The 21,866-nt window shown below is 43.3% G+C and overlaps 1 protein-coding gene across 12 annotated transcripts in view; it reads right to left on the bottom strand.

The window, feature by feature from the left end:
- LIFR (LIF receptor subunit alpha) overlaps nt 1–21,866 on the bottom strand; it is a 478,307-nt gene that overhangs the window by 53,876 nt on the left and 402,565 nt on the right. For 9 of the 12 annotated variants that reach the window (XM_069221272.1, XM_069221277.1, XM_069221290.1 and 6 more), the window contains 3 exons: nt 12,022–12,096; nt 5,755–5,934; nt 1,689–1,790 (listed from right to left, as the gene is read on the bottom strand). In XM_069221272.1, the coding sequence (XP_069077373.1) occupies nt 1,689–1,790; nt 5,755–5,934; nt 12,022–12,096 (357 nt within the window). The remainder of the gene's footprint in view (nt 1–1,688; nt 1,791–5,754; nt 5,935–12,021; nt 12,097–21,866) is intronic. The other 3 variants (XM_069221314.1, XM_069221318.1, XM_069221321.1) reach the window with 1 other exon arrangement.

Here is a 21,866-nt window from a genome sequence, read left to right on the forward strand (position 1 = left end):
CAGGGTGCACAAGAACCCTCATAATATTCACTGTCTGCAGAGCGCGAGAACGAGGTTGTAATCCGCAGGGCAGTGCTGCTTGCAGCGCTGCCCTGGCGGATTAGGATCTCCACCACCGCCAGACCACTGGAATCCAAGATCTTGGCAGAGCTGGTGGTTCCCTGGCAGTCAGACCGCCAGGGTTGTTATGTGGTGATCGGGCCACCGCGAGTGTGGCGGTCATAAGACCGCCACACTCTTAATTAGGGCCTAGGTCTCAGTGCATCTTCAATAATAGGCTTGCTGTGTTTCCATTATTTCTGAGCTATGTTAGAGCAATTTTCTCCAATCCCAGAGGTTTCATCCACACAGGTTTACTGACTTGTTTGTACTTAAGTAACTGTACACACTTACATATGACTAATAGGTGAAGACAGTAAAACATCACTGAAATTTAGAACCTGAGATGTACTCCAATAACTGCAAAGGTTGACATGAAGAAATGCGATCATATGCTTACCACAATTTTCACAACCAAGCAGCATATCATTATGGACACTGGGGCCATACACTAGCTAAAAAGCAAACGGACATAATGCTTAAAAGGATCTGGCAAGAAGGAAAATGCTAAATTTTTGAAAAATATTTTAGCAGGGTGGACAGCCACCCAATGTTACTGCAAAATGTTCCAAATAAGATGGGTGTACAACTCTTACTCTGGTCTCCCGATTCGTATTTCCTCACCATTATGTTAAACAATGGCTCAATTTGGTATCATCGCTTTTTCTTTGGCATCTACCTGTCACTACTTTTCAACATCCCTTCCAATCATCTGAAGTCTTTGGTTGAAGGCCACTTCTTGACTTTCTCTTTGACTACATACAAGATGTCTGAATACATTTGGCCATGGATATATTTGGAGTACTCAATTTACCCTACTCCTTGGTAACATTCTTATGCAATTCTTACTTGTGTCCTCCTGTTACTGTGAATCATTTCACATGGCTCACAGGTTGTCCTTCCTCCACGGCAGACGCACGCTACTTATTGACTGTAAGCATTTACACCTGTGCTGATTTAGTGTATATAATACAAAAGTAAAAACTAGAATTAAATATTTTATGGTAAGATTACAGTTATTTAAGTAATCACACCAAGTGATAAATTTTATTTCTGTGGTTTTAAAGGATCATGTGGACAGGGTGCCTACAGAAAGAACATTCTTTCAAGTGGGGAAGTTATGCACCCAAAGCAGTCAGTGCTACTGCCTAAATGATAGTAGAGAGCTTTTTCTGTGAGAAAAAATGTGAGGCTAGCATGCTGGCATGTACGTGACTAAAAAGCAAGACAAAACATCTAGCCATGTCTAAGAAAGGGAAAAATATGTTAAGAATAAAAACAAATATAATATTTAAGTGCATTACGAGATTCTAAATCTTAACACTCAAGCATAGGATATACAACAAATATTTGTTTAAATCAAACAATATATGCTTTAAGTTATTTTAAGATATGCATTCCATGACAAAACAGCTTATTTTAAGCCTGAGTTGTAACAATGTTTTAAAACAAAACAGTCAAATATTGTTTGTAATTCGATTTTGTCTGGTTGCCATACCACATCTATTGTGCAAAGAGAGTTTTGACTGACCATTCTTAAATTACTTTAAGGTATGGTTTAATATGCCAAAGCAAATGAAGATACTTACACAGCTCTTGTATGTATCCAGTTACATTCTTTATCAACTGATACTCATAGTTGTTGCAACTATAGACTAAAAAGGTGTATCTTACTCCAGTCTGAAGTAGTGCTGCAAAGGAAGACACATATTTGTTTTAGTCTTTCAAGCTTAATACTGCTAGAAACATATCCTAATGGGGGAGGCACTCCGAATCCAAAGGTTCCAGATAAGAACAAAACACTTTGGCTGGGCTGATGTGTTTAATTTACAAGATTGACAGTAAAGGATCAAGAGAAACAAGTACTAAATGTATGGTGACTTTGAGCTTTTATTTGAATCCGAACCATGAATTAAAAGCTATGAAGGTACATGCCTAAGGAGTTGTGGCGCACATCTGAAAAGTCTTTGTATTTTTGGGTTCTGGATGTCTCTCCCAGTAGTTCATTTATCGCTTATCTGCTTAGCAGTGTATTCAAACAGTGTTGTAGATGGCTAGGCTCTAAAGGATGAGCACATGTTGTTTGTATGAACATTTTCATGGCAATTAGAAAACCCAGTAGATCTACCCACGCCAGTCTTTGTAAAACAATTTCAGGATTCTGCTACTTAGGACTGATAAGGCTTTCTTCTGACTCAACCCTTCTGGAAGCAAAAGCTGACAGTCTATGGCAATAATGTTCTTGTCATAGAACACTTAATCAGGTCATGTTCTACTTGCAAACTATAAGACGTACATGTGTAACATGAAAATTCCTATTGAAGACGGCCGTCTGAAAGCACTTTCTAATATTTTAACAACTCCTGATAAAAAATGGCTGCCTTTTTGCATGTGCATCCCCGGTAGCCATCTTTGAATGGACTACTTTAAAGTAAAACTAAGTCCTTAAACGATGATAACTGCACAAATGTGCACAGGATGCCACCTTGAAATGGTTACAAAACTATTGTAAAATGACCACTCAACGGTAGTGCACCCGAAGGAAAAAAAAACATCAGGGAATGCTTAAAGAAGGTGGTAGGGATGGGAGAAGGTGATGAGAAGGACCTGGAGGAGAGGCAGAGAGAAGATCATAAAATAGTCTCTCTCCTGCACTGCACTGCAATATAAGGTCTGATGTTACCAGTAAAAGGATACCTCAACCAATCAAGACACAGAATAAAATGCTCCTGCTTGGAAATACACAATAAAAGGGGGAAGAGATGTGGCCTAACGGCCAGAGCTGTCAAATTTGGAATAGGGCAACCAGGTTCAAGTACTGGTATTAGCTCAATCTAATGTGATTCTGGGAAAATCACTTATGGCCTCTTTACGAGTGTTGCGGTCCTCACGTGAACAGACGGACTGCCACACTCTGGGCTGTCTGGCCACCCAAATACAACCCTGGTGGGCGGACCCGCCAGGTTACCGCCGTCCCCGCCAGGAACATTGTTCCCGGTGGGCTGATGGCAGTCTTGGTTGTAGTGAGCCAGGGTGGGGCTGAAGTCAGCGCTGCCTGGCTGATTACAACCTTATTTTCTGTCAGCCTTTTCATGGTATATTCCCTACTATAAAACAGCAGGTGGAGAACAAGTGCAGGGGGCCACAGGGGGGCCCCTGCACTGCCAATGCCCAGCCGGCACCTCTGCCCAGCACCATCAAAATGTGCATGGTCTGCTTTGCAGACAGCGCACATTCTGAGGGTGCTGGACAGTCCCCTCTGTACTATGAGATAGCACTCGGCTCCTTAAAGGGAGGCGAGTGCTATCTCGTAGCACTGTTCCCGCCGGACTGACAGACGGGAACGCTCTATTACAATGTTTCTGTTGGTCAGACAGGTGGGAACATAGTAATAGGGCAGGGGGAACATGGTGCTTCCGTGTTGGGGCTGCCAAACTCGTAATGAGGCCATTAATTTCCCTGAGCTTAAAAAAGGGAAAAAAATAATATGACCTAGTGCAATGTAATGCTTTGCTCAGGCAGAGTGCTCTAGAGCCCTTGGGTCAAGGCTGTGCTATGTGAAACTGCAAAAAATACCTTAAATATGGATGCACAAGAAAGCCAGATGGACAACAAAGTCATCCAATCATATGCAAGGAGATGATGCAAACCACATTCTTAATACATGATATGTGATGGAAACAATATGTCTCCTACAGACAATTAAAGCTGTTAATATCACAGACTTAAAAGACATGGAAGAGAGGCAGAGCATTTTATGGTTGGGTGAAGGCACTGTAGAACATCCTGCCACCAAACTCAGTCACTGTGGACATCTTAGCATTAGGAAGGTGCCAAATTGTGCCTCAACACCATAGAAAGTGTGTTATGTTAGCTACTGAGTCACAATAATATGTTCAGCAAGAGAGATGTGCACCCTAAAGAGCATTCCACATTAAATGGCAAACACAGAGTCCCCATTCCATTAACAATGTGGGCTACAAAAACTTTGTATCTGAAACACACGCACATGCTACACTACAGATATGTGGCAGCAACCATGGTACGTCATGCTATCTTTAATGTCCAACTGTTACCAGTACAAGGGTGAGTTGTAACTAGGCTTTCCTTATAAGTACTAATTGCAGGTATATTAACTATGTCTTCAATTTAAGCTGTACTTTGTGTGGGCTACATTCTGCTTTTAAATGATTGTGTGTCCAAGATGGGCTGAATTTGTGCCAGAATTTCTGACAACTACCTAAGATACATTTATATACCATGAACCTAATGGTATTAATAGACATAATCAGTGGTTAGCCTGAAAATATGGCATCTGTGATATTAAGTGATATCAGAGATGTGAAGTGGTATTAATTTGTGTCCTTCACATATGCATCTTCCCTTCTTATTGCGTATGGATTTTCCATGCTGCCTATCCACCTCTGTAGCTGATGTTATGGGGCTAGCTTTTGTTGTATCTCCTCTGGCAGGGAGCTCAGACAGAAAAATGTTGGAGGTTGGTATCAATCAACAGAGGGATGAGTTCGCTTTGGGGTTCAAAATGACACCACAGTTAATTCAAGCTTTGTTCTTGTTGTATAAAATGATAGCTGCAAATCGTTAATGGAAAACAACCCATCTACATTTTTCATTGTTTTCATAGCAATCACAGAATAAAACAATTTTTGTTAGTACACTGTCTGCGTGATGCTGCTATGGAACCTCAGATGTCGGATTCTGCTGGAGTTTCTGTCTATATTTGTGTGGAATTTGCAATAGACAGGAGAACAATTATAGGACCTAAATCAAAAAAAAAAAAAAAATGTACGTGGATGTACATGCTTAAAACATTAAGGGCCAGATGTAGGTAGGTTTAAAATTGCGACTTGCAATTTGCGGGTCCGTGTGACTCGCAAATTGCAAGTTGCAATTTGCTATGCAGAAAGGTGTCTCAGACACCTTCTGCAACTCGCAATGGGGTCGCCAAGACCCACCTCATTAATATTAATGAGGTGGGTCGCAGTTTGCGACCCCATTGCGAGTATGGGCACTCACGGGGATGGTGGCCTGCTGGAGACAGCAGACCACCATGTCCGTGACTGCTTTTTAATAAAGCATTTTTTTTTCCATCTGCAGCCCGTTTTCCTTAAAGGAAAACGAGCTGCACTTGGAAAAAAAAAAAAAAAAAAACTTTTGTTTCGGTATTTTTCAGAGCAGACAGTGGCCCATAGGACCACTGCCTGCTCTGAAAAAATATTTATTGTTTCCATTCACAAAGGGGAAGGAGTCCCATGGGGACCCCTTCCCGTTTGCGACTGGGTTACCATCCACTTCAAGTGGATGGTAACTGCGATTTCATTAAGCGGTCGCAAATGAAATTGCATAGCATTGCGAGTCGCAAATAGGAAGGGAACACCCCTTCCTATTTGCGAGTCGGAAATGCATTTTGCGAGTCGGATCCGACTCGCAAAATGCATTTCTGCATAGCGGAGAGGCTTTTGCGCCTACATCTGGCCCTAAATATTGAGGGATTTTGAAACATAATAGAACATATAAAAACAAAATCTAAACAAAATACGGATCATGCATTTCCATTTACAGTGCTCAAAACTAAGATATTTAATATGCTACATAAGTCGAATATTTAAAAAAAAAATGTCCACTCAGACTTACAAGAGGGAATCCATGCATCTGCTGTATCCGAAGAATATGTTTTCCAATCCAAGGGTGATGGTACAGACCATAATGAGGGGCGCCACTGCACTGTGATTCCACAGGTGGCACTTGAACCATGATGCCACGAGATGTTGATGCCATCACCTGTTCCTACAGCGTACTCTGTTTCAACTTTTCCTATGAGTAAAAGATTAAGTAACATAGAGCAAAACAATTGAATAGGTATGAATGAGAGAAAACAGATTTTTTTTTTAATTAAAGCAGATACATTTATGGATGAACTTGATATATGGTGGACGCTGTTGAATCTGTTAAAGCTTATGACTATTAGGAGTAGGACTGTGTATTAGGACCACTGAGTACAGCCCATGGCAACTTTCTGAACTGCTTTCCATTTTGGAATTGACCACTACTCGACAGGTAATGGTCCTGCCTGCTTACACTGAGACTGGCTAAAAATAAAATTGGAAATGTTATCAAGAATGCTGAACTAGTTAGGCCATAATGTTTTAGAATGCCCGCTATGACCCTCATTATCAGTTCCCTGTTAACTCCTTGAGGAGAGACTGGGGCCATAATTAAGAATTTCAACTGGCAACTCTCCATGAGTAATGGGGGATCGCGTATAAAACTCCCAGAATGGGGAATAATCAGCTGGACCGGGAAATATTATAGGCCATTTTATGCAGATAGATGGCAGCGAGGCAGGGAGTTCAGTGCAGGTGACAGCAGGTGTAGAGGTCATTTGTTGTCATTCTAGTGGGGACAAGTGTGGCCTCCTGTGTCTCCATACATTTGCAGCTGAGGACTTACCGGATACAGATTCGCAACCAGTAAGACCAGGTCTGATGTTTTCACATCCAGTCATTTCAGGTCCCAAAAGGTCAGGCTACTAGCAGTTGCCTAGAGCATTATCCCCGTGGGTATACAATTTTGATCAACTTGGAATGATAGCCTATAGGTCTTTATTATTGGAAGGTTTTCCAGAATAAATGCAAGTATGCCCAGTATGTGTCAAGGACGACACTCTTAAGCCATAGATAGGAAAATGTCAAGAGTATGTACTATTATCTGCTTTGCCCTCTGTGGGGGTGGGTTTTCAGTGATATCCCCCTTGCCTAAGTCAAGGCCATGGCGAATATGTGCCATAATGTAAGTATTACGGCAGTTCACAACTGTTCGCACTTGCAACAGGGTACCTGAACAGCCGTCATATCTCTTGGGTCTTGCTTGACATCCTTTCTGGGACAGTACAGAGGCATAAGACAGCTGACAGAAGGTCTAGTATATGGTTCGCAATCGCAACCATGACACTAGGGTATTGCCAAATGTTCCAATCCTTCTTAACCCATATCATTTTCTGGGCTCAATAGAACAAGAGCAACTTAAAGATGCCTCATTGCTCAGTTGCAAACAGTGTACAATGGCATCTGTAACCTGCCCTGGCACTTTACTCCCCCTTAGTGCAGAATATTCCCTGCAGTTGACCAACAAGGGAGACGTTAGGGGGAAGTAAATCGTAGTACAATGCACATTTTTTTAATCGCTACCTACGTTGGAGAACCTCAAGAAAGATTACACAGAAGAAATATTTCTTATTTGCTATTTTTTTTAAACATTCCCTGCTCTCTGAGAATAGATAAATCCACATAGTGGGCCAAGGGAGACAGGGTTAAATGTTTCGGCCACTTTCACTCTATTTTTTACAACACCGGATCAGCACTTAATTGCCTTGATCCTACTCTGCTCACATCTTTTTGTGGTCGAAGGGGTAGCAGGGTAGCTAATGACTGAGGCATGTTCGTAACTGTAAATTTAACAACAGGGAAGCTGCCTACTGACTCAAGATTCCCACCTGCCGTTCACGAAAGCAAAAGGAGGATTCCCCTCCACTGTTGGTCAAGGTGTAAACCACCAAGTAAATTACCACTCTGGAGCAAAATAGAGAAGAACACATGGAGGAAAGAAGAAAAAACACAGGAAGGTCTAAATAAATTACAATCCTTTTGCCACTGGGAGAGGCGTAGGGACAACAACCGTCCCAGCTCTTAGGCATGTGTAGGAGAGTTTAAAATATAAACACACTTTCTGTCTTTGGGTAGAGGGTTGTTGGGAACATCAAACTTTCCAACACTTGGTCATGGCTAGGAAGGTCATGTACCTGATGAAGCAAAATGAAATACCCCTTCCTGTCAAATAAAATGGCAGGGTTAATAATGGCCTTTAGGCAAGGCTGAGGAGAGATCAACAAATCCACGTTTTTGGCACTGTAGAAGGAGATGGTAAACAGGACAAAACCAGCACAATAATCTCCATTAATTTGGCAAAGCCAGAGACTCTGTTTTCTTTTGAATCCTATGCCATCTTGCGAGGCTAATGGTCTGCCTTTCTCCCCCATGGTCTCGCAAGGAGTGGGGAAGTGGTGGGTGGCCTTTCTTTACATTTTGCCTCTCTTCTTATTTTCAAATGGGTGGTATTATTTTTTCAAATGGGTGATTTTATGCACATGAACACAAGTCACTGCATAATGGTGGTTAAACCATTTGTGTTGTTTTCTTTGCTTTGATTTGTGAATATGCTAATATTTGTGAACTAATCCTTCTGAAGGATAAAAACTACCAATAGCATTTCCTTCTAAATGGAAAAAACACTTGTATTGTCGTAGTTTTGACTCTTGCTATAGGCAAGACTGCTGGTTTAAGGATGACAGTACTTAATGTTTGTAGGAGAATATGCTAGTCCTACAACAAGTCACAACTGTCATCCCAACCCTCCCGTCTCACAAGCAGCACCTCACAAAAAACCCAAAACAGTAAAAGGTGATTTGTGGCAGCCTTCATGCATGGACTCAAGAGTGCGACATCTCAGGGAGTGCCGTGGATAAACGGAGATTACCCCTTTCTCACATGAACAACGTCTCAATGAAACACATGCAATGAAGGAGATGCAGTAAGGTTTTCAATAGGTTTTATTAATAAAACAGCAATCTACGATAAGTTGCATGGGCTGCAATGATAAGGATAATGAATAATGCAAGAAACAGAATCGTGAACACGAGAGTCGTTAATACAAAGACCTCCACCATCTTGCAATAACATGAAATATGAAATATGTCCTACTACCCTAGCAAGATAAACCTAACCCCTAACCTAAGGAGAACTAGGTGTGTTAAACCTAATCTGCCAATGCCATGTCCATGAGAAGAGCTCCCCAACCCTCATTATCTTGGAATTAAGTCTCTAACTCGGACTCCGTAGGGACAGAAAGACTGAGTCAGCATTAAGGTGACGTGCAGCATCGATAGGTGCAATGCCATTTGGTCGGAATCCCTCTGACTATCTGTCTATGTAAGGTGCATTTATACAATTCTGCTCAGTCCCTTGACGTAGGTCTGATCCCAAACAATAGATAACAAGACATGCTTGGGGCGGCAATTACATAAACAATTAATCGAAATCACAAAGTGGGAAAGTACCTAATGTGAATCCCTACATCTTATCTATCTCTGGCGTTGATAGTGACACCTTAGCAGAGTGGCACTGATAGCAGGAAACTAAAACACTGTCCTAACTGAAAACACTGAAAGATATAATTAAACAATTGAGCTAAAACAGAGCAAGCTAAGTAGGGTAAAAGTCACTGGGTGACGGGGGCACAGCCTACAAGCCAGAAAGCTCAGCTAACTCCTGATTAAAACTCCTGATTAAAACAAGATAGGATTAGCTACACCCTTCCCATTGCCGGAAGTATGACGCCACTGAAGGCGAATGAATCCAAGCTAAAATGCTCTGGAGCAAAAAGGTTAAAATCATTAAAAACTAGCTGAAAAATTGTGTTTAAAAACATGTTGAAAACTAGCTAAAACATACAATGAGATATAAGGTCGACCATGACAAGCACAGCAGGCCAAAGCAAGGGCAATAAATGCTAACTTTGAATTTGGTAAGATAAGCCAATCATCAAATCCATTTAACAGTAGTCATGATATTGAAAAGCATCTTCGAAGCCATTGAAAGGAAAGGACCTCAGGAAAGAGGCCACATCGTCAGATGTTAAATTGGTGACAGGATAGGCAGATGGATCCACGGAGCAGTAGTGCGTGGCAGTCTCATGTGCAGGTCCACCTGCAGGAGTGGCACTCTCTCCAGCGCCACAAAGAGCCAGATCGTTCAACAAGGGTGGCTCATACGTGGCCTCGCAAATCAGCCTTAGTCTCAAGGGGCACAGCTATGAATGAACCCTCATCGGAGACATCAGCAGATCTTGGTCCACAGGAGGCAGTGGCGGAATAGCAAGACACACTGTAGGCAACTGTTCGAAGAGACACCATACGCAGCGAAAGACTACCTGCACACACCATAGGACTGGTTGGAATGACAATGACCAGTCACGCTCCAACTCTTCCAACAACGGAGCAATAAAGAACTGAACCATGCCTTCACAGCACAGTTGAGCTGCTACTCCGCTTAGCTGGAAAGGCACAACCACTGCGAATCAGAACCAATAGCAGTAGTATTCAACGCCAAAATTATAGGAAGGCCGCCAAACACACTTGAAAAGAATGAATGGATGGCTGAAGGAGTGACTCTGAAGACAGTCTGAAAGATGGACACGAATCCAGACCCAACAGTCTTACAGAAATGGCCAATCTATGTAGTGCTTGAAGCATTGAAAATTCTGCATACCAGCTCTCCAAAGTGCACAGGGGAGTTGGTATTTAATAGGGATTGTATTGTGGCTGATGAACTTGCTATCTGGAGAGCATACGTCTCTCTAGCCGATGTCAACGCAACTTGTTTTTGGAACAGTAGTGCCTTTAGTCTGCTTAGCCTGTCATAATTTACCTTAGCAGTATCAATGTGAGGCCACATTTCTGATACTCCTATCTCTCGTGTGTGGGGGGATAAAACATGTCTGCTATACTTTACGACCTTAGAGACTGAAATTGCGTAGGCAATTACTGGTCGCATATTGCAACAGCTTTGGTCGCTCAGCACCACTTAACTTCAATTAGAAAGTACATGAAATGCTGTTCGAATCAAAGGGACAGGAGTACCCTTCAGAAAACAGGCCACGTTTGCGACCCCCGCATTTCAAAGGCCGTGAAGGGACACCTGTTTGCACATCATTGAATGACTAACAGCAGTCTCACGTTTGCTTCCCCTGAGAAAGACCTCTGTTTCGCCGTTTAGACACTTATATTTAAAGGGCAACTCGCACCCTTCTTTAATATAGCTATCGCCTAGCCGCTCGTATCTGACAATGGCAAGATGTTTCAGGCACTTCGAAAAATGAAAAGTGGAAATGGGCAAGTTAATAGTGCCATGTAAAAGCCATACTGTTGATGGACTTTCTACAACAGTAAAAGGCAACTTCTCTAACTATTCTATGTGATGCATGGTGAAACTCGCTTCCCTTTTAGCCGTTGTCTGTTGTTCCTTGGATAAAAGAAAAGTAGTAAGCAAGTCACTACCGTCGATGTACTTCCATGGAACATGTCTGTTTTTCAAAATTTGTAATGTCCAACCTAACTGCAGGATGGAACGCAGTTGACTTTGCCCATGATATAAAAGGGAAATGTCTGTCTGAATTATATCTATCGCAGACGACACTGTTTGTTAGGGAATAAATCCTGCTGGACAGAGTGTTCATGCCATTGTCGACAACAGCTAAAGCCTTTTCTAAGTCTTCCTTGTCTGTCTGTCTTAAACGTGCAGCAGCTTCTCTCTGAGAAAGCTTCCAGATCTCATTAAATATGGCATAGATGAATCTTGTGTGGCTTTCTAGGACCTAACAAAAAGACCTGCAAGTCTACATCTTCAGAAAGAGTGTTAAAATGTTCCTTAACTGTGGCTAACGTGTTAGTATGTACCCACTGTTGGCACAATTTACCCACACTGTATGTTGTAGCTATGCCTGTATGTTGACCCAAAAAAAAGCAAGGGTCTGACTGGCTAATCTTGAACCTCCCTCAGGAATTCACAAAACATGTATGACACCCATTTGTGTCAACTGGCCATAGTAACCACCCGCCGGGACTGGAAAGTGAAGAGTATTAGGTACCAGCCTGAACCTTTGCATCTAGTTTTTCCTCAGTGACATTCAAGAAGGATTGCCAGTTATTAAATTTTGCTGGTGCGAGGATACTGGGCACATTTATTTCTTTAATGTTCGCTATCCCCAGACAGGATGTTTGCTGAATGGTGTCATTTAAAAAGATAATTTGCACAGGAATAAGGAACGCTCTGAATAAAGATTCCCTACCCAGTATTTGCCAATCTTGTATTCCCCATACACTCTTGACGTCAATAGTGTTCTTCCAGTATTCATAACCTTCAACTGCAAGAATGGAAACAAAGGAATCTGAATAAATCAGTTTTGTATCAGTTAGCAAAATTTTCCTAATTTTCGAAGAAGGTAACTTGAAATAATATGACTCTGCATTTTTTGTGTCATGCTCATAAAAATAAGTGAATTTATCTGCATAATGTTTTGGGCTCCCCACTGGTGGTGTTGAACAGTGTTCCCACTGTGTGTAATTAAGTACTTGTCTATGTCTAGTGGCATGGTGCAGGTAGTAATGTCCCCAGTTGTTAAAGCAGATCATTTCTCCATAATTCTTTGTGTTAGAATACACATCATCACTTTCAAATAATGGATAGTCCTTCCTTTCAGTTCACATTGAATCAACTGTCTGGACATCCCAATCATCGGATACAACACTAGGTGTAATTACATCAGTCATAGATATGTTGAAGACATATGGAATTTGAATGACCTCAATAGGCCCGCATATATCAAATGGAACTTTACCCCACACAAACCCATCAGGAATCGGTACAGCTGAAATGTTCACCAGGGACAAGTCTCTTAGGACCTTATGTGAGGAACGATATGGAGTTAAGACTATCCACAGGTTCAACAAAGGAGCGTTCAGAAAGGTGATGACCATTTATAAGCAGAAAGAAAACAGTCACAAAACCAATCCATAAAAACAATGCAAAAAATGTCAAGCAGAACCATAAATAGTTCCAAGGGTGAATTAGATGGTTATTTATAAGCCATATATACAGCTTGCATGTCCTGGAAACCATTTAATTCACAGGAGTGGTTGAAGTGAAAGAAAAGTCATCAATGTCAATGAAGTAAACAGAAGCAGTCTCTGCAAACGCAGGAGCTGGTGCATTACTGGTGGATGGATCCACTTTGCATGGAGGCTCATAGTAGATGATGTTGTCAGTTTGTGTTGTGTTGGTGTAGAAGACAACCAAATCTTGGACAGGTGTTGTCATTGAAGTGGTAACTGCAATCAGCAAGTGCTCGTTTTCCGGCCTCCCCACGGTGGAAGAGGTATTTGTACCATTGTTTGACATGCTTGTGTAGTCAGAAGTATTGCTAGTTCTGCTCTGAAGAGGTATGTTCTGTTGGGTAGTTAGAGGGGACCGGGAAATACCCAAGGGACCCTCTGGCTTTACTATGCAGGATCAGCCACATAGTGAAGTTTGACGTCCTCAATGGAAATGAATCTGTTAGCTTTGGAGCCTGGCAGCGGTGGTAAGATGGCAGATCTGGTACCTTGTATTCCCAGGACTGGAACCCGTGCTCTGTAGAATGGACCGAATTCCTTCTTCACAGCGATCTTCACACAAACCAGATTCACCACTTTAGAAATCTTGCCAGTAGAAGTTGTTGGTAAATCCCTTATTCCTAAGGTGGCAGCACTGATGGATGATTTATCATCACAAAATTGCTGAAGCTCCTGTAAGACAGTGAGATGTTCATTTATGTCAAAAGGTGAATCTGCTGCCACCAAACCAGGGCTATCAAGATCTGGGATATACATAGGCATTCCAAATAGAACCTCTAAGGGAGTGCGCCCCCCCAGGACCTTCTTGGCAGATTAGTCAGTGTTCTTTGGACCCCATATAGGTGATGAAGCCACCTGCAGCAAAACCTAATACTCTACTGGTAAGGACTGCTTTAGATCACGATTCCTCCACTCCACGACCGAATTTCCCTTGGGATGGTATGGTGAGGAGTAATGGACTGCAACACCCATCGCGTTCCTGAATGCCTTAAAGGCAAAGGCTGGGCCCTGGTCCGAATGAAATGCTGCTACCGCATATGTACCAATAAAGATCATCAAGTATTTTTATAACAGTTCGAGCGTCAGCCGACTGCTGAGGCCATACCCACAGGAATCTAGAACAAGAATCTATAGCGATTATGATGTATTTGTATGCACCGTCAGGTTGGAGTGGACCGCAATGGTCCAGATACACACATTGAAGTAGCCTGTTGGACACTAAGAGGGAGAGCGATTAATGTTGGAGCCCTTAATTTGTTGGCAAATGTCACAACAAAGGATGTATTGTTTTGTCTGTTTGTATAGACCTGGCTACAAGAAGAGTTTCTGTAAGAGTATTACCGTGGCCGAAATACCAGCATGAGCAGATGTGACACCCTCATGCGCTGCTTTTATTAGATCTAATCTCTGGTCTTGATTGGGGATCACTTGAGCTCCAACCCCAGGAAGTGTTGCGTAGGCAACATTCTGTGCACTGATGTGGTAAGAGTATTTTTTAGGGTATGCTTTTGGGAGAGGCTTGCCTTCAGCCGAAGCTTTCATGGAAGCCAATATTTCATCATCCAATCTCGTCTGAGAATGAGTCACTGCAGCCACAGAAGCCCTAGCTACTGCAAATTTGGCCACTTCATCAGCCAAATTATTGCCACGTTGGTGGCCCAATGTACGTACTACATGGACACAAGGTAGCATATCCTTGAGATCAGCCACCCTCCCTCGCAGAGATCTGTGTTTTATGGTATTCCCTTTGGAATCTCTAAACCTGCTCAATCGCCAATGATTAAGATCATCATTGTAAGACTGGACGCAGTAGTATGAGTCACAGACAATCAAAGTCAGTAGTCCTGGCTCTGTGTGATCATCAAAATGATAAAAGCATTTTTGTGAGCCAAATGAGAATGCACGCAAGTCCCGACTTTTGTGTGCTTTGTTGAAAACATCCAATATTATTTGGTATTTTTTGCGCATTATGTTATTACTTAGTGCTATGCTGTGTGAATTTTGTATAGCATCTGTGTGTGTATGACTGTTTAAGTGTCTGTAATCTAAGACTATTCTGTAGGAATCGTCTGGTTTGGCAACAGGAACTAACGGGTTATTCACTGCAGAAAGACACAGGGCTCAATTACTCCCTGGTACTCTAGCTGAGTGAGGATCTCCCTCACTGGAGCCTTAGCTTCAAGTTTAACAGGATACAGTGGCTGAGGCTGGAGAGTAGACCTGATAGGTATTACATGACAAGGTGAGTCCTTGTCCCAACCTATATGATTGCAGTACAATGCAGGTGCCTGCACTAAAGCCCATTTGACAGTGTAGGCCTGTTTTACCGCTTCTGGAACAAGATTAGAGAAAGAAGGCAAAATTACACCTTCCCCATGTGGGAGCTTACGGACGTGCACAGGTGGCCAATCCCTCTCGGCCAGCAGGATATCACAATTAAGTACATCCCAGATTATCATACCAATGGTGCGCTCTACGTCTCTCTCAATTTGGATTTTTAGATCATAAACCCTGTCAGGTGGGAGGACACACCAATACGCAGTCTCAACTACAATGTAATTGCTAGTTGCTGTCGCATCCAGATGATCTTTCAGACTCTGGAGACATATTGTGACCTCTGTTGCGCTGTCTAACAGTGTCACTGCCCACATCTTGTTCTTCAGCAATGTTCTCAAGTGTATTGGCATTTTTAATGGACAGTGTTGCCACCTTTTTCTTTTTAAACTGTGGATTTTGTTGTGGGGACTAGTCTTCCTTTTTGTCTGAAGACTGTGGTGACTTTTTCTATTGTTTCATATAGTCAGGACGTCACTCTGACCTGCCCCCTCTCTCGCTATGTCCATCCGACACCTTAGCAGAGTGGCACTGATAGCAGGAAACTAAAACATTGTCCTAACTAAAACAATGCAGCCATCTTTGAAAGATATAATTAAATAATTGAGCTAAAACAGAGCAAGCTAAGTAGGGAAAAAGTCACTGGATGACGGGGGCACAGGCCTGCAAGCCAGTAGGCTAAGCTAACTCCTGCTTCCCATTAAGACAAGATAGGATTCACTATAGTATTTGGATCCACCTTCCCTGATACACTTTGCTTTCTTTGCTCAACCTTACCAGCTGTGATAGGATTAAAGCCTACATTATCTAATATTGTTTCCCAAGGGTTTGGTGCAAATTGGTTAGAGGGGAGGATGATGCAAAAATCAGATTTCCTAAAAAGTACCGTGTCCGTTTAAACTAAGTGCAGCGTGTAATATGCTTTTTATTGACACTGATGAGAAGGTGACATAAATCATGAGAAGCAAAGGCTTTAGTGTCATGATGTCTCTCCTCTTCCTCAACAATAGTAATAGTACATGGCAAACTGATAAGATGCTGTACCTCGTGCTAGAATCCAGACACTCTAAGCCAGATGTGGCAGTGAAGCAGGATGCCGGTACTGGTGCCGCTTGGTTCACAAGATTCACCAATATGCCGGATGTAAGGAAATGCCTCCTTGGCATGGTTACCGTCTGACTTTTTGCCTTTGCTGATGCCAAGTTATGATTTGAAAGTGTGCTGAGGCCTGCTAACCAGGCCCCAACACCAGTGTTCTTTCCCTAACCTGTACCTTTGTCTCCACAATTGGCACACCCTGGCATCCAGGTAAGTCCCTTGTAACTGGTACCCCTGGTACCAAGGGCCCTGATGCCAGGGAAGGTCTCTAAGGGCTGCAGCATGTCTTATGCCACCCTGGAGACCCTCACTCAGCACAGACACACTGCTTGCCAGCTTGTGTGTGCTGGTGGGGAGAAAATGATTAAGTCGACATGGCACTCCCCTCAGGGTGCCATGCCAACCTCACACTGCCTATGGCATAGATAAGTCACCCCTCTAGCAGGCCTTACAGCCCTAAGGCAGGGTGCACTATACCATAGGTGAGGGCATAAGTGCATGAGCACTATGCCCCTACAGTGTCTAAGCAAAACCGTAGACATTGTAAGTGCAGGGTAGCCATAAGAGTATATGGTCTGGGAGTCTGTCATACACGAACTCCACAGCACCATAATGGCTACACTGAAAACTGGGAAGTTTGGTATCAAACTTCTCAGCACAATAAATGCACACTGATGCCAGTGTACATTTTATTGTAAAATACACCCCAGAGGGCATGTTAGAGATGCCCCCTGAAAACAAACCCGACTTCCAGTGTGGGCTGACTAGTTTTGCCAGCCTGTCACACACCAGACATGTTGCTGGCCACATGGGGAGAGTGCCTTTGTCACTCTGTGGCTAGTAACAAAGCCTGTACTGGGTGGAGGTGCTTCTCACATCCCTCTGCAGGAACTGTAACACCTGGCGGTGAGCCTCAAAGGCTCACCCCCTTTGTTACAGCGCCACAGGGCATCCCAGCTAGTGGAGATGCCCGCCCCCTCTGGCCACGGGCCCACTTTTGGCGGCAAGGCCGGAGGAGATAATGAGAAAAAAAAGGGGGAGTCACTGGCCAGTCAGGACAGCCCCTAAGATGTCCTGAGCTGAGGTGACTCTGGCTTTTAGAAATCCTCGTCCCAATAGGATTAGGGATGTGCCACCCTCCCCTCAGGGAGGAGGCACAAAGAGGGTGTAGCCACCCTCAGGGCTAGTAGCCATTGGCTACTAACCCCCCAGACCTAAACACCCCCCTAAATTGAGTATTTAGGGGCCCCCAGAACCTAGGAAGATAGATTCCTGCAACCTGAAGATGAAGAAGGACTGCTGACCTGAAGCCCTGCAGAGAAGACGGAGACACCAACTGCTTTGGCCCCAGCCCTACCGGCCTGTCTCCCCACTTCAAGAAAAACTGCAACAGCGGCGCGTCCCCCAGGGTCCAGCGACCTCTGAAGCTTCAGAGGGCTACCCTGCATCTAAAAGGACCAAGAACTCCTAAGGACAGCGGCCCTGTTCCAAAGAAACCAAAACTTGCAACAAAGAAACAACTTTAAAAGGACTCCACGTTTCCCGCCGTAAGCGTGAGACTTTCCACTCTGCACCCGACACCCCCGGCTCGATCTGCGGAGAAACAACACTACAGGGAGGACTCCCCGGTGACTGCGACCCTGTGAGTACCTGTGTACTCATTATGTGGACACAGGAGACAGCATGCCTGTCAAAAACCAAATTTTCAGACAGTCTGACCAAGTTAAGGAAAGCATCAAAGTGGAAGTCCACAAGATGCTGGAATTGGGAGTCATTGAGCACTCTGACAGCCCCTGGGCTAGCCCAGTGGTCTTAGTCCCCAAACCTCACACCAAGGATGGTAAGAGAGAGATGAGGTTTTGTGTGGACTACAGAGGACTTAATTCTGTCACCAAGACAGATGCCCATCCCATTCCAAGGGCAGATGAATTAATTGACAAACTAGGTGCTGCCAGATACTTAAGTACCTTTGATTTGACAGCAGGGTACTGGCAAATCAAAATGGCACCAGGAGCAAAAGAAAAGACAGCATTTTACACACCTGATGGGCATTATCAGTTTACTGTTATGCCCTTTGGTTTCAAGAAAGCCCCTGCCACCTTCCAAAGGTTGGTGAATCAAGTCCTTGCTGGCTTGGAGTCTTCTAGTGCAGCTTATCTTGACGATATTGCTGTCTTTAGCTCCAGCTGGCAGGATCACCTGGTCCACCTGAAGAAGGTTTTGAAGGCCCTGCAAGCAACAGGCCTCTCTATCAAGGCATCCAAATGTCAGATAGGGCAGGGAACTGTGGTTTACTTGGGACACCTTGTAGGTGGAGGCCAAGTTCAGCCACTCCAACCCAAGATGTAGACTATTCTGGACAGGCTAGCTCCAAAAACCCAGTCTCAAGTCAGGGCATTCCTTGGCTTGACTGGGTACTACAGGAGGTTTGTGAAGGGATATGGATCAATAGTGACACCCCTCACAGAACTTACCTCCAAGAAAATGCCCAAGATGGTAAACTGGACTGTAGAATGCCAACAGGCCTTTGACACCCTGAAACATGCTATGTGCACAGCACCAGTTCTAAAAGCTCCAGATTACTCCAAGCAGTTCATTGTGCAGACTGATGCCTCTGAACATGGGATAGGGGCGGTTTTGTCCCAAACAAATGATGATGGCCTTGACCAGCTTGTTGCTTTCATTAGCAGGAGGTTACTCCCCAGGGAGCAGCGTTGGAGTGCCAGTGAGAGGGAGGCCTTTGCTGTGGTTTGGTCCCTGAAGAAGATGAGAACATACCTCTTTGGTACTCACTTTGTAGTTCAAACTTACCACAGACCTCTCAGATGGCTAATGCAAATGAAAGATGAAAATCCAAAACTGTTAAGGTGGTCCATCTCCCTACAGGGAATGGACTTTATAGTGGAACACAGACCTGGGACTGCCCATGCCAATGCAGATGGCCTTTCCAGGTTCTTCCACTTAGAAAATGAAGACTCTCTTGGGAAAGGTTAGTCTCATCCTCTTGCAACTTCCTACACCTGAAATACACAACTCTATTTGAAAGTCTCCTCTGCTTCAGATGCTCAATGTCACTGCTTGCACATCATCTAGAACTGGATGTTCAGTTCCTAAATGAAGGTCTATTCCACTAAGGCAGAATTTATATTATTTACTAAGAACAGAACATAGTATAAACCTGGCTCAATGAAATGAAACGTGAAGGCTTTGATCCCAAACTCTCACTAATTGCCAAATCTCCTGAATTCACCCTGGACACCAACCTCTCCCTCTAGAAACATATTGCCATAAAATACTTACTTGTTACCAGCTCTCTCTCCTAAAGAAAGTCAAACCATTTCTTTGAGAAAATGCCTTCAGAATTGCTGTTCAAGGCCCTGTATTCTTGCATCTGGATGGTGAAAATGACCTACTCTATGGCCTTCCAGACACAACACTGGCATCCCTGAGGGGCATCCTACACACTGGAGCATGTCTCATCCAGGCACTGAAGAAATCTGACCACATCATACCACCATGCCGCTGGAACTCCATTGGCTCCCCTTGTCAGCTACACTATCTGCAAAGCTAACTGCATCATTTACAAAAGCCATAATAACAATTACAACCATTTATCTTGCAGACTAGCTCACCATCTCTAGGGGTTCTCAGCATATCTACATTCAGGACACCACCAGACTGCAGAATAAGTGCTAAAAAAAACCCAAGAGAACAGGTGTTTTCCAACTATGTAGGATTTAGAACAAAATCGCCCTATCCATCAGTGCTGCTCCAGTTTTGGAAAGAGTTGAAGACACTTCTTTAAAGAACAGTACATCACAATGTATTAACTGTCCAGAACTCAGTTTCCTCTCATATTACTCAGAGACCTTAAGTTTTCCTTTGACTATGTGCAACGTTTGTGCTATAGAAATTCCACATATATACATACAGGACTCCATGAATGCAAAATCAGCAGCATCGATTACACATACCTAGTATTACCATTTGAAAGAATTTTGCACTTCTGGCAAACTCTTTCCCTTGCTTTTGTAAGCGTCAGGGTCGTGCTTAACCGGATCCCACATCTCCTCCCACAGATAACAGTTATATCTTTAAAGCTGGTCAATGTAGTTGGCATCACATCATTGTGTAGCTGACCCCACTGCTACCCACTTCCCTCTGGAATCGATTTTCTTGCATCCCTTGTCAGGCGAAGGGGTATACCACATGACTTGTGTGAAAGCCCTTGTTCGTGCCATATATACAACAAGGGCATCAGATGGGACTTGTCCTGTAAGGTATATAGGGTCTTGTGGAGAAGCTTTATACTTCTTCTCCACCCTTAATGTGACCCTCCTTGCTTCTACTGGGACACTAAAGTTTTAGTGGAGCATTTAAATACACTCTTCAGCATTGGCAAAATTGTAAAAATGGCTCAAATCTTCAAGAGCGCCTCAAAGAGGAAGTCATCTTCTTTCATTGCATTAAACTTGACCTTGTATCTGCTGCCCATTGCATGACTGTGTGATATGTGGTTGTGTCCTATGGGTGGGGATGGCCTGATTGGCTATGGCTTCTAAGACAGATCGCTTGAGGTCTCCACATTATAGTCAGGTCAAGGGTCACCTCTGTCATCTGTGTGTTACTGGGTCTTCATTTAGTTATGGATGATCTGCAGTGGCTGGCTCATCTGAATCTGAGTACAGACTGTGCAGAGGATGGTGGCGATGAAGATGAGAATGCAAGTGGTTGTGTAGGCTCCCTGGGCTTTTTCTTTTTGGGTGTGGGATAAGCCTTAAACTCTTCTGAAACGGCCTGTTCAGGGAAGGTTGTAGGTTTTAGGTGTGAGGTTTAAACTTTAGTGGCCCAACCTGCCTGGGCAGCCAACCCTCACCGTGCATATGGCTTGGGCCATAGAGATTTTTCTTTTTTTTTCTTTAACGATTTTCAGATTTGTGAATCCAAAGTATAATTTTAAACACAAAACTCAGAGTGCACAGCGCTAAGTCATTTGATGTAACCGATGATGTTGTTTGTGATGCCATTGGTAACGCATGCGCTCAACCATGTGTGCTCAGTTACTCATACATGGAGCATTTCAGTGGTAGTATAGCTGACATTTCTAACCATAACTGCACATTGTAATATGATACTATATTGCTACTGGGGGACACTGGTGAATTTACACATCATAAACAATAAGGCCTAAAGCAGAGTAGCTTGTAAATGTCACCAGAACCCTTATGTGGCCAAACTGTACAAACTACATAGTTATCCATACCTGTTACGAACTTTTAAATTACATTTTTTTGGGACAGTTAGCTTGAGGAAGGGTGTTTTTTCCCAGTGAAATGTGAAAAAAAAAATGCTCTAGCCTGTTTGGATAGCTTTAGTAAAGAGAGCAGAAAAAATAATTATGTCACTAAAAAAGAATAATTTTACAGGAAAAAAATCTGTTTCCTGAAGCGAGACATTGTTGATGTTCTTCCCCATGAGGTGCAACAAGGGGCATTGAATGGAATTAGAATGTTCAGATGTTGTTTACTTTTCATGAATAGAATGCTAATTAAACAATGGGAAATGATAAAGCCCCTGAGAGTCGTTTGGC

Source organism: Pleurodeles waltl, chromosome 1_1 (genome assembly GCF_031143425.1).
Source record: "Pleurodeles waltl isolate 20211129_DDA chromosome 1_1, aPleWal1.hap1.20221129, whole genome shotgun sequence".
Classification (NCBI taxonomy): Eukaryota; Metazoa; Chordata; class Amphibia; order Caudata; family Salamandridae; genus Pleurodeles; species Pleurodeles waltl.